Below are 11776 nucleotides of genomic sequence, written 5' to 3' on the forward strand. Positions count from 1 at the left end.
GACGAGGGCTCCTGCTGGGTCAGTGGACGGGAATCGGGGCGGGCGGGACAGTGTCAGTGACGAGGGTGCCTGGAGCCCTGTAGGGTGGGTGGTCATCTGGGTGTGTCAGGGTTCTTGTGATGACTGACATAGAGAGGGCAGAGAGCCCAGGGATGGGGTGAATTCTGCCAGATAACTGGGTCGGGGAGGGCTGGGTGGGGTACTGCAAGGAAGGGCACCCTGCAGGCTCCACGGCCATCCTGTGGCAGGAGATGGAGGCCAGGAGGAGTGGCCTTCCCAGGAAGGCCTGACCTCTCGACCCCTATGCCCTCCTCTGCGCTGATCCCTCCTAGAGCTGAACCCTTCAGAAGAGTGGTTTACACCCGTTGTTGCCAGTTCCTTTCCTCTTCTCTTGGACCCACTCCAGGCAGCCTGTACCCCCACCCCCTGAGCCTGCCCCTGTCCAGTCACCCAGGGTTTCCTGCTGGGTCCCGTCCACTGTCGGCGGTGTGTGTGGCACTGACTTTGCTGTTTACTGTGCCGCTGAGGGTGACCCGTCCTCCTCTTTGCCACCGAGAACAAGGAAGCCAGTGCTTGGTAGCTCTCCAGGGAAAGTGGAGTCTGGGCCTTGGGCTTCAGGGCCCCTGGATTGGGTCCCGGCCCCTCGCTGACCTAACTTCCTGATGGCTCCCCTCACCGTCCTGCCATGTGGTCCAGCAGGCTGTCACCTTGGTGCCCCTGTGCTGGTCCTTGCTCCTGCTTAGGGTGGGCTCTCTGGGACCTCGTTGCCTCCTCAGCTCTCCAGTCACCTGGTGCTGGGCCAGCGACTGTCCCTCAGTGTTCTGGCCACTCCGCCCTCGTCCTGGCACTGCCCGCCGCTCTCTGCTTTGCTTCTTCAGAGCCTTGCTCCCGCGCGGGCCTGTCGGCACCCTCTCTGTCTCCCCCTCTGCAGTCTTCATAAACCAAGGTCAGGGTTGGGTTTGGTGTTACTACACTGTCCCTAGTCCCCAGAAAACCACCTGCTTAGGTGTCCAACAGTTGATGAGAGAACGTCCTTATAACTCTGGTTCTACCTTTCTGTAGCGCACAGGTGACACCAAGCCCAACTTCTTCCAGGACTGCCTCATGGAGGTCTTCGACAACCTGGAGCAGCACATCCAGAACCCCCTGGTGCTGCAGTCCATCCTCACCCTGATGGAGCGCGGCACCATGGTGCTGACCACCAACTACGACAACCTGCTCGAGATTTTTGGGCAGCAGCAGAGCAGGCCCATGGAGTCCCTGGACCTCAAGGACAAGGCGAAGGTGGGGGCCGGCGCCAACAGGGGTGGGGGGAGTGGCTGCTGTGGACCAAGAGGAACCATGTCGTGATGAGAAATTGTTACCTTTCAGCTCTCCACAGTGACCCAGACATGCCGTTATTCTCAAACTCTGCCTGCCCATCTCCGTAGAGCCGTGGGGGGCTGGGATGGGGACACCCTTTCTTTTTTGTTGTTGTTGTTCTTATGTGCTGTCGAGTCGGACACGACTCATAGCGACCCCTCCTTGGGTTTCCAAGGCAGTATCACTACGGAAGTAGATTGCCCCATCTTACTTCCAAGGAGTGGCTGGTGGATTTGAACCGCCAGGCTTCTGGTTAGCAGTCAGGTGCCTTAGCCACCTTTCTTAAGACTTGCTTATTGTCTGATTTCCTATTATTTGATTTCTTTTCTTTTTACCTTCTCTTACTTTCTTTTTGGTCCCTGGGTGGTACAGACAGTTTGTGCTTGCCTGTTAAAGGTCGGTGGTTGGAATCCACCCTGTGGCACCAAGGAATAAAGGCCTGGCTGTCTTCTGAAAAGATTACAGCCAAGAAAAACCCATGGCATGCAGTTCTGCTCTGTAACACAAGGGGTCTCACTGAGTCAGAATCGGCTCCACGGTGGGTTGTTTTTTTTTTAAATTGTGATTTGGGTGAAAGTTTACAGAACAGATTCACTTTCCATACAGCAGTTCACATACACTTTGTCTCATGACATTGACCACGATTTCCACAATGGAACAGCTCCCCTCCCACTTCCTCCCCAGAGTTACCTCTTCCCTGTGTCCTTCTCTCCCATGTACTCCTGCCCCCCCAGCCTGTCTCCCTGTGTAGACACAGCCTGTCTTTTGTTTGGCTGGAAGCCACAGGTGTGGGTTCAATTCCAGACCTGAAGGCCAGCTAGGGGCCATAGTCTCAGTGCTTCCACCAGGCTCTCTCAGACCAGCAAACCTGGTTCCCCCCTTTTTTTTATTCCAAATGATTTTGAGTTTTTTTCCACACTGTCCTCCCACTCTATCCAGGATCTCCTACATAGATCCCCTCTGAGTGGTTGACATTGGTAGCCGGGCACTGTCTAATTCTAGTGTCATAGTCGTATAGGCTGTGGATCGCATGGTGTACCAGTATCTTGGACTAATTGTTTCCATATGTCTTTGGTTTTCTCATTCTTCTTTGTTATGGACGAGGAGAGACCCATCTTGCATCTAGATGGCTGCTTGACAGTAATGGCTTTCACGTGTTTTTTTTGCATTCAATTCTGCAGGCCTGCAAGGTATTCTAATCTATGTTTATTCATTATAGAAAGTACAAGAAATGAGACTATAAGAAAGAAGAGCCAAAGCTCGTACAGTCTGATTGGTGTTAATGTTTGGTTAATAAACAAATGGGATTGCATCGTATGTAGCGTTGTTATCCTGAGTTTTTCCTTTAAGATTATAGTGTTGATATTTTCCTATCATTGAACTTTTTTTTTTTTTTTTAATTTTATTTTGATTTGGGTGAAGATTTACAGAGTAAATTCACTTTTCATACAGCAGTTCACATATACTTTGTCTCATGTCATTGACCAAAATTTACAATGCAACAGCTCCCCTCCCACTTCCTCCCCATAGTTACCTCCTCCCAGTGTCCATCCCTTCATACTCTTCTGCACCCTGAGCTATCTCCCTGTGCATAAGCAGCCCTTCCTTCTCCCATGATTGTTCTCTTCAGGGCGTGTGTCTATTTGAGGTAAATGTTTAACTCACATGCCTGTACTTTGTTTGGCTGGAAACCACAGTTGTGTGTTCAATTCCAGACCTGAAGGGCAGCTAGGGGCCATAGTCTCAGTGGTTCCACCAGGCTCTATTGGACCAGCAAACCTGGTCCCCACCTTCTTCTTCTTTTTTTTTTTTTTTTTGCCTCCAAATGATTTTGAGTTTTGTTCCACATTGTTCTCCCTCTCTATGCAGAATCTCCTACATCCCTTCCAAGTGGATGACAGTGGTAGCTGGGCACCATCTAGTTCTTCTGGTCTCATAGTTGTATAGGTTGCAGATCGGATGGTGTACCAGTCGCTAGGACTGATTGTTTCCATTAATTTTGGTTTTCTTCTTTCTTCTTGACGAGGAGAGACCCATTGTTGCATCTAGATGGCAGCTTGCTAGCTTTTAAGATCCCAGTCGCTACTCGCCAAAATAGTAGGTGGAACAATGTTTTGTATAGTATGTTATGCCAATTGAGCTTGATGTTCATTGAACTGTTTTAAAAGCAGGGTTTAGATGGCAAACTAGTTGTAAGACTAAGTGCAGTTGTCTTCTTCCTGTGTTGCTGGCAGCACAGTTTTGCTAGTGTCAATGATGCTGCCCTGCAAGTCCTTACACTCTGACTGCTCTTCAAGATAGTCCTGGGAGAGTGTCAGGGTCCACCACCAAACACCCACTGCCGTGGAGTCTATTCAAACTCATAGCACCCCTAGAGGACAGAGTGGAACTGCCCCACAAGGTCTCCAAGGCTGTCAATCTTCAAGGAAGCAAAGTCCAAACCACACCTGCTGCTGTGGAGTCCATTCTGACCCACAGCGCCCCTAGAGGACAGAGTGGAACTTCCCACAGGGTCTCCAAGGCTGCCAATCTTCACGGAAGCAGACTGTAACATCTTTGTTTCTCAGAGCAACTGGTGGGTTTGAACCACTGCTCTTTTTTTTGGTTAGCAACCCAGTGCCTTAACCACTCTGCCACCAGAGTGCCTTCTCAGGGCCAGAGTGTGTGACTGTTTTAAAGACTGATGAGATAAATTAGCGATGTGTTTTCTAGGAGGTTTTACCAGTTCACCTGCCCACTGGCTGCAGATGGGCTCCCTGTTGCCTATGTTTGCCAACAGAAGATGTTATGTAAAAAACAGAACACGCTTCAACCATCTGATAGAGTGTTTAAAATATTTCTTTTGTGAGTGTGATGGAACACACACTCGTTTTCCTGTTTGTATTTCATTTTTTTTGTGAGTATTTTTTGTCTCCATGTGGATTGCATACAAGTATACTTTCACGCTAACCTGTACTACTGCTCCCTCCGTGATCTGGCTTAGCTGGTGAGGGAAGGTGCTGGCCCCTCAGTGCACAGAGAGGCTGAAGCATCTGGAGGTGGTGGTGGGTTCAAGAACCCAGACTAGTGGAGGGCTGGACGCACAGCCCAGCCTGTTGGCTCAGAACCTCCAGTGCTCACCTTCGTGGCAGAGAGAGAGAGGTGGGGACACAAGGACTGACTTTCTGGAAGGAGTCACTTTGATATTGTCACTGTTGCCACCGTTGGTGCTGGAATTTGTTCTTGCCCACGGCTGTCAGTGACACGTGAAAATGTGACTTTTTGGCCAGGGTGGCCCCATCTCTCAGGGTCACTTATGTTGTAACAGTGTCTCTGGAGATAAGCTGCAGATTGAACATGACACCACCAGCTGTCTCGCTGCCTGGGTATATTGGAGAGTAGGTGTGTCTTGTGGCGGGGCTTCCTGCAGATGCGGGCCCTGCGTGAGATGAAACCACACATGTATGGTTGCGTCTTCCTCAGGCCCTTTCCTTCTATCTTGAACTGAGATGAATAGAGTTGGCCATTTGATGAATTATTTTTTCCATATATACTTTTTTCCAATGATGAAAACAGTACCTAAATAATAGTTACTTCAAATACAGTAGTGCATGGCTTGGAGGTGGAAGTCCCCAGTTACCTCCTGAGTGATCACTTTGCACAGTGTGCTATGATCTCAGACGTCAGAGACGTTTTCTGGTGAACTATCTGTGTCGCTGTGCGGCGGGGAGAACTGGCGCTGGTCACAGCTGTGTCCCTTCTGTCCGACGGTGGTGTCATACCCTGAAACCTGTCCTGGTCTCTCCAGGGTGCACTTGAAACGCCCTGAATATGACTGAGATGTTTGCCTCTTGTGTCTTCTGGGAATGACAGCCAGCTCTCTGTCTTGGCTTCCTGTTTGCTAGGTCCTCCAGTGGGCCCGAGGGCACATCCGGTACGGCGTGCTGCACATCCATGGCCTGTACACGGACCCGTGTGGGATGGTGCTGGACCCATCAGGGTATAAGGATGTGACCCAGGACCCTGAAGTCATGGTACGGCTCTCTCTAATCAGGCACCCACCACCTAACTGAGTGGGTGTGTGGTGTCACTGGCCGTTGGCTGCTGTCTGAGCGGCCCTATGTCTGGATGTCCTCACCCTTGGCCTACCCTCTACACTGCTGCTGGGGCAGGGCCATGTCTTCTGTCTTCCCAGCCTGTGTCCACAGGGCCTGGTGCTGTGACTAGAGAGTTGCCCAGTGAGTGAGTGCCCTGTCAGAGCACTGCTCCTTTAAGAGCACGGGCTGGGCCGGTCCTGGCCTCTGCCCCAGCCCTGCAGCGGTCCCTGTTGTCCAGGGGTGCAGGGCAAGCTCTTCAGTAGGGCATCCCTCCTCCCTGGTCCTCGCTTACACACACCCTGAAGGTTCCACCTCTGCGTTCATCCAGGAGTCCCCTGCCCCGTATGCAGCTGTCTGTCAGCTGTCAACCCAAGTTGGACCATTTCTTTCTCTGGGACACTTTCTTGATGCCCCTCTGCTGCAGCACTTAGAGATGGCAGTAATTCCTTGGTTCCTCTTTGAGCTCTGTCACTCGTTGGTGTCCCCAGGCCCCATGTGACACTGGTACCAGCAACACCCATGGATGGAACAATTGGGCTGATTCTTGGCACTGCATGATGCACAGGGTGTCTGTGTACCTGTATGGGTGCCAAGCCTTTCTGAGGCATCTGGGTAGCCATGCTGGTGACTTCCTGTGGTGGGCCCAGCTCCCCCTGCTGCTGCTGACCCTCTGAATCTGTGCTTCCCCCTGTGCCTGTTCCCTCCACCGTTGTCTCTCGCCCTCAGCTCTCCTGACCCTCTGTGGGTGACCCCCGGCAGGGCGCACACCCACGGTCCACTAAGGTGAATACTGACCTCAGGTATTCATGTCCGGAGCCCTAAGCTGAGGCACTCAGAGTGTCCTGAGTTTATGTTTTAGTATTGAGACATTGTGCATCATGCTAGATTGAGTTGGGTGATTGTGCAGCTTGGTGGTGGGGCCATAGGTGATGGTGTATGTGCAGTGCTGCTGGTGTGGGGCACAGCCAGCTGACTGGCTCCGATGGGGGCAGGCTGCCTGTCCTCACTGGGTGGCCGACAGCCAGCCTGGCTGGGCCTTTGTCTCTGTTGAGGCGCGAGTTATGTTGGGTGCACTGTGGGTCCAGCTTGGCTCCTCAGCATGGCTCTTGGGAAGGATGGCTCGAGTGCAGAGATTTAAGGGCCCAGATTGTGCCTTTGCGCTTAGACGAGGCCCCCACTGTCTTTCCCATGAGCCTTCAGGCGTCTTCTCTGGCTTTTCCACAGGAAGCCCTGCAGAACCTGTACCGCACCAAGTCCTTCCTGTTCGTGGGCTGTGGGGAGACACTCCGGGATCAGATCTTCCAGGCCCTCTTCCTTTACTCGGTGCCAAACAAGGTGGATTTGGAGCACTACATGGTGGTGCTGAAGGAGAACGAAGACCACTTCTTTAAGCACCAGGCAGATATGCTTCTGCACGGGATTAAGGTGGTCTCCTATGGGGACTGTTTCGACCATTTCCCAGGCTACGTGCAGGACCTTGCCGTTCAGATCTGCAGGCAGCGGAGCCCAGGTATAAGGCTGCTTTCCTCCTCGGGGCACAAAACGCTCGCCCTCCAGTTCGCCCCTTGTTTCCCTTGTTGTTGTTGTTATTTGCCGTCGAGTCGGCCCCGACTCATAGCGACCCCTCCTTGGGTTTCCGAGGCAGTATCACTACAGAAGTAGGATTGCCCAACCTTCCTTCCGAGGAGTGGCTGGTGGGTTTGAACCGCCAGCCTTCTGGTTAGCAGTCAAGTGCCTTAGGCACTATGCTACCAGAGCTCCTCTTGTTTCCCTTAGACACTATTTACCTACCATAGAGCCCACCGAGCTTCCTGTTCACTTCAAAAGTGCTTCTGGGTGCTTGGGAAATAGTGCGTCAGGGCGCTGGGGTGACTGCAAGTCTACAGTAGCTCTCAAGTTCACAGCCGTGTGTTTAGTTGCACACGTGTAGTGTGTTTCAGCTCCCAGGCCACACTTCAGAAGACCTTGAACGAGACAGGAAGTAACCAAGCCAACTCTGTCACTGACGATGCGTAAAAGCTCAAAAGTGCAGATGTCTCTCACCTTCCTCATGCCACCACATCCCACAGGTTGAAGTTTTACAAGCACATGATTTTATGAAGATGTTTTGTCTTTTTTCAGATAGCAGCTTCTCCCTCTTCTGACACAGAGCTCCTTTAGAGTAATTCTTTTTGGACCTTCTTCTGGGGAGTTGTTCATGGGTCGGGAATAACTGAGACGGTGGGGGAGTCGTTCATGGGCCAGGAATGACTATGACAGTCAGGGAGTTGTTCACGGGTCGGGAACAACCGAAATCATGGGGGAGTCATTCAAAGGCAGGGAATGACCGAGATAGTTGAGAAATTCTTGGACTGGTCATCTTGACAAATGGGCAGTTCACGGGTTTGTGTTCAGTATCATAAAACATTGACGACAGCAAACTCAGAAAGGTCTGTGTTGATTATCATTTAACTGGAATGGGGACCCAGACACGCACAGTGGTGTCAGGTTAGCTACACCCCACATGGCTGGGCAACCAGCTTGACACTTTGGTGGCTGAAGGATGCCACAATGATGAGTGAATGAATACAAAGATGGTTATCACAGGTTGGGGGTGTCGTCCACTAGCCTTTTCTTTTCGGAATTGCTAATAGTTAGCGGAGCAGACTGATGGGTGTTGCACGGCTGGTACAAGGCATGAGGAGGGCAGTGGTCAGTTTCTGCCTCGGGTGTGGTGCTAACGCGCACCGAGCTGTGATCGGCCACACATCCGTGGTCTTAGTTCTTAGTGGCAGTGTCCACTGCTGTGAAGAGCTGCTACTTGAGTGACGTGACGTGCTCACAAGGACAGGCTCCTGCACTGTCGACCACAGCGTCCCCTCGCACAGCCCACGCGTGTGGAGAGAAGAAGGCAGTACTTTCTTCTCAGCTCTGCCCATTCCACCTGAACGTCACCCTAAGTTTGGCCTCTGGACTGTGTGGGCTCCGTGGGCCCCTGTCCCTACTGAGGCCCTGACAGCTGACCAGGGACTGACAGATTGCTTGGACTTTTAGCCTGTGACTGTGTCATTAAGGATGCATATATTGTGTGCCTTGATCATGTGCCAGGTTGGCAGAGTGCTGTGCCCACAAATTCATCCAGCCCTCAGCCCCTGGGGAGGTAGGGTGTTAGGGGAGGACACAGCGAGCACAGCCAGTGCACTGGGGCCCAGGCTCAGGAGGCAGCGCCTTGGTCACATCGGCCCCGTGGGCCTGAGGAGGGCATACGGTGGGGTCGTGTTTGGGCCCAGTCACATCTCCCCCGTGGCCCTGAGGGGGTTTGGTGGGGTTGACCCCTACTCACTGATTTTCTTTGTTTGCAGATGCTGATCGAGTGGACAGCACCACGTTTCTGGGTGAGGCATGTCTCCATTTTTGCCTGTACATCCCATTGTTTGCTTGTCGCTACTTTTAGAATTCTGACTGTTTCTCACATTCAGTGAGGGGCCTGTTTTAAGACAGGGCAATACCAGAGGTGATGCCGAGTGATGCCCTGACTGCGGTCCCTGCCACAGTGAGCGGTGGGAGGTGGCTTACTCAGCCTGGGCCTCCTGCCGGCCCAGTCCCCACAGAAACATAGACGTGTCGGTGTAGGCCTCTCGGGTTAGGGTGTGGGTCGAATTTTCACACGGCTGCACTTGGTGTCTCACTTCCCACAGCAACATGTGAAGGACTTTGTTGTACTTGCTTTCTCATGTGGCTCCCAGGAGTATCTTTTCCTTATGGAAAAGGCCTGGCCTGACGGATGGCCTGCAGTGGCCAGCTGGTGGGGTGGGCCGGCAGGCAGGCTGGCGGGGTGGGTGGGCCGGCCAGTGCTTCAGGAAGACCAGGTCTGTAACGGGGTCCTGGGAGGGTGAATAGAAATAGGACAGGGGTGGTCCCCAGCCAGATCCCCTTGAACAGCGTCCTCCTCTCTCAGGCAGCACGTGTCAGGACTGTGCAAAGAGGAAGCTGGAGGAGAACGGCACTGAAGCTTCCAAAAGACCTCGGCAGCCGGACGCCGGTACGCTTCTCTCTGTTGGAAATGTGGCTCACATGTACCTGACTTGTAGGGGCTTCAGCTACGGTGCTGTTTCGGGCCCTTGGCCCCTTGGTGGTGGGGAGTAGTGCCTACATCGTGCCCATGCCACCAGCAGGCTCACAGTGATACCACATCCCCCTCACTGCAGCCCCCAGAGGTGCCTGCTGGTTGGTTTCTGTGTGTTTATCGTTCAGTGAAGAAAAACATCAACTGCACAAGTGGTGAGGTCAGCCTGATGGATTCTCACACCAGACCCAAAAAGAGTCCCGGTGGTGCAGGGGCTAAGTGTTCAGCTGCTTAGCGAAAAGTTGGTGGTTTGAACCCACCAGCTATTCTGTGGCAGAAAGATGTGACAGTCTGCTTCAGAAACCCCATAGGGCAGTTCCACTCTGTCTTCTAGGGTCACTAGGAGTTGTCAGCAGGTTTTGTTTTTTAACCAAAAGGTGCCTAGTTTTAACCAGAATGCCTAGTCCCTAGCATTATCAGGACCCCTGCCTTCATCACTTCCCACTCCCCCTGTCCCCGAAGGTGACACTGTGCTGGTGTAGGTCACCTTGGTCTCAGAACCACTTTGTTTTGGGTGACCCCATCACTGAACACTAGACTTAGCCTCTCTTGACATGGGGTGCTGGCTGTGTCTCCTCCCCGTTCCTCATGCAAGGAAGCCCCAAACCTGCCGTTTCTCACTCTGGAGATCAGGCTGTGATGGGCCCTGCCTGCTCACCACCCCTACCTCTTGTCGCTTTCCGTCCCCCCTTCCCATTTTCAGGGTTGACCAGAGGAGGAAGTGGTGAAGCCTCCAGGTTAGTTATCAAAGTGTGACAACAGAAAAGCACTTATGTTATTCAAAGATGTGTTTTTTCCTGGAGAGCCAGCTTGTGTTGTGTGAATGTCCTGAGTGTGACTCCCCAGGGCCACAGTGGCCAAGTATGTGGTCAAGGTCAGGGTCAAGTGTGGCTTTCCTTATGGTCTGAGAAGTGTTTGTGCTGTGACCTTGCTGTTCTTGCATTCTCTTTATCTCTGAGGAGTTTTCAGATTCCTCTTCCTTGTTTCCCTGCATTCTCATGGTTAGGACCCTGAGACGGTTCTGCTCTTGTTCCCCACCCGTGTGTCCTCTGGGAACCCCACAGACCCCGTGTGTGCAGGTGAACTTCTCAAGGCTGTGTCTCTGGGTGTCTGGACTTGGCCTCAGGCTCCACTGATGGTCATTTCACCTTGGATGGCCGGTGTCCTGGGTGTCTGGCTTCCTGGTGACAAGGGTCTGATATCTGTCTATCTTCTTGATTTCTAGGGGCCTGGCACTCTCCTTTCTGAAAGCTTTTGTGGTGGTTTTCCTTGATGTTTAGGAATTTTGTGAGGGTATACTTGGGTGGAGGTCTTTACTTACTGGGCTAGGTGTTTCCCTGGTTCTGGACTAACCTCTTACTTCTTTGATTATTTCTTTCTGTCTCTGCCCTCTCTCTTCCTGAAATTCACTGGGACTGGGTTGATTTCTAATGTCTCTTAATTTTCATTTTCTGACTCCATTGAGAAAACAAAACCAAACAAACACCACAGTTTCTGGGAGATTCTGAACACTGTCCCGGGCCTGGGGTTACATTCTGATTTGGACGGTGTGGCCTTTGACTTTGGAGGGCTCCTGTTTGCTCACAGGTGTCACTGTCTTTATCTTGGTGTTTTTGCATCTCTCTGAGTTACTGGGAGCCTCCCTGGTCATCTGATGCTGATCCATTCCTGACCAGTGTGGGATAGGGGATTTTCAGATAACAAGCTTGCTATTTCTTACTTTAAATAAGAAAACCACAGTAAACACCTATATAACAACCACTGGGGATTTTTGAGAGTTCCTTAGCATTTAACGTGTTTATTGTCTGTTTACTAAACAATACAATGAATTCCTTAGTGGGTATATTTGTTGGTGGTACAGTGGTTAAGTACTTGACTGCTATCCAGAAGGTTGGTGGTTTGAACCCACCAGCTGCTTTTGTTGTTGTTGTTGTTATGTGCCGTCAAGTTGGACCCGACTCATAGCGACCCCTCCTTGGGTTTCTGAGGCGGTATCACAACCAAAATAGATTGCCCCACAGCCTTGGAAACCCTGTGGGTGCAGTTCCACTCTGTCCTCTAGGGGTGCTGTAAGTCGGGATCAACTCCATGGCAAGTGGGTGTGGTTTGGGCTTTGCTTCTGTAAAGACTGACAGCCTTAGAAATCCTCTGGGGCAGTTCCACTCCATCCTCTAGGGGCGCTGTGGGTCAGAATGGACTCCAGGGCAGTGGGTGTGGTTTGGGCTTTGCTTCT

The 11776-nt window shown here is 52.0% G+C and overlaps 1 protein-coding gene across 1 annotated transcript in view; it reads left to right on the forward strand.

The window, feature by feature from the left end:
* The window catches only part of FAM118A (family with sequence similarity 118 member A), a 19994-nt gene extending 9969 nt beyond the window's left edge, over nucleotides 1–10025 (forward strand). Inside the window, exons 4-9 of the mRNA XM_042782930.1 lie at nucleotides 1063–1284; nucleotides 5247–5375; nucleotides 6663–6948; nucleotides 8780–8812; nucleotides 9376–9459; nucleotides 10006–10025. Coding sequence (XP_042638864.1) covers nucleotides 1063–1284; nucleotides 5247–5375; nucleotides 6663–6948; nucleotides 8780–8812; nucleotides 9376–9459; nucleotides 10006–10025 — 774 coding nt within the window. The remainder of the gene's footprint in view (nucleotides 1–1062; nucleotides 1285–5246; nucleotides 5376–6662; nucleotides 6949–8779; nucleotides 8813–9375; nucleotides 9460–10005) is intronic.
* The last annotated feature ends 1751 nt before the right edge of the window (nucleotides 10026–11776 follow it).

This window comes from Orycteropus afer, unplaced genomic scaffold (genome assembly GCF_000298275.1).
Source record: "Orycteropus afer afer isolate SDZICR_OR568_19922 unplaced genomic scaffold, OryAfe1.0 scaffold00524, whole genome shotgun sequence".
Classification (NCBI taxonomy): Eukaryota; Metazoa; Chordata; class Mammalia; order Tubulidentata; family Orycteropodidae; genus Orycteropus; species Orycteropus afer.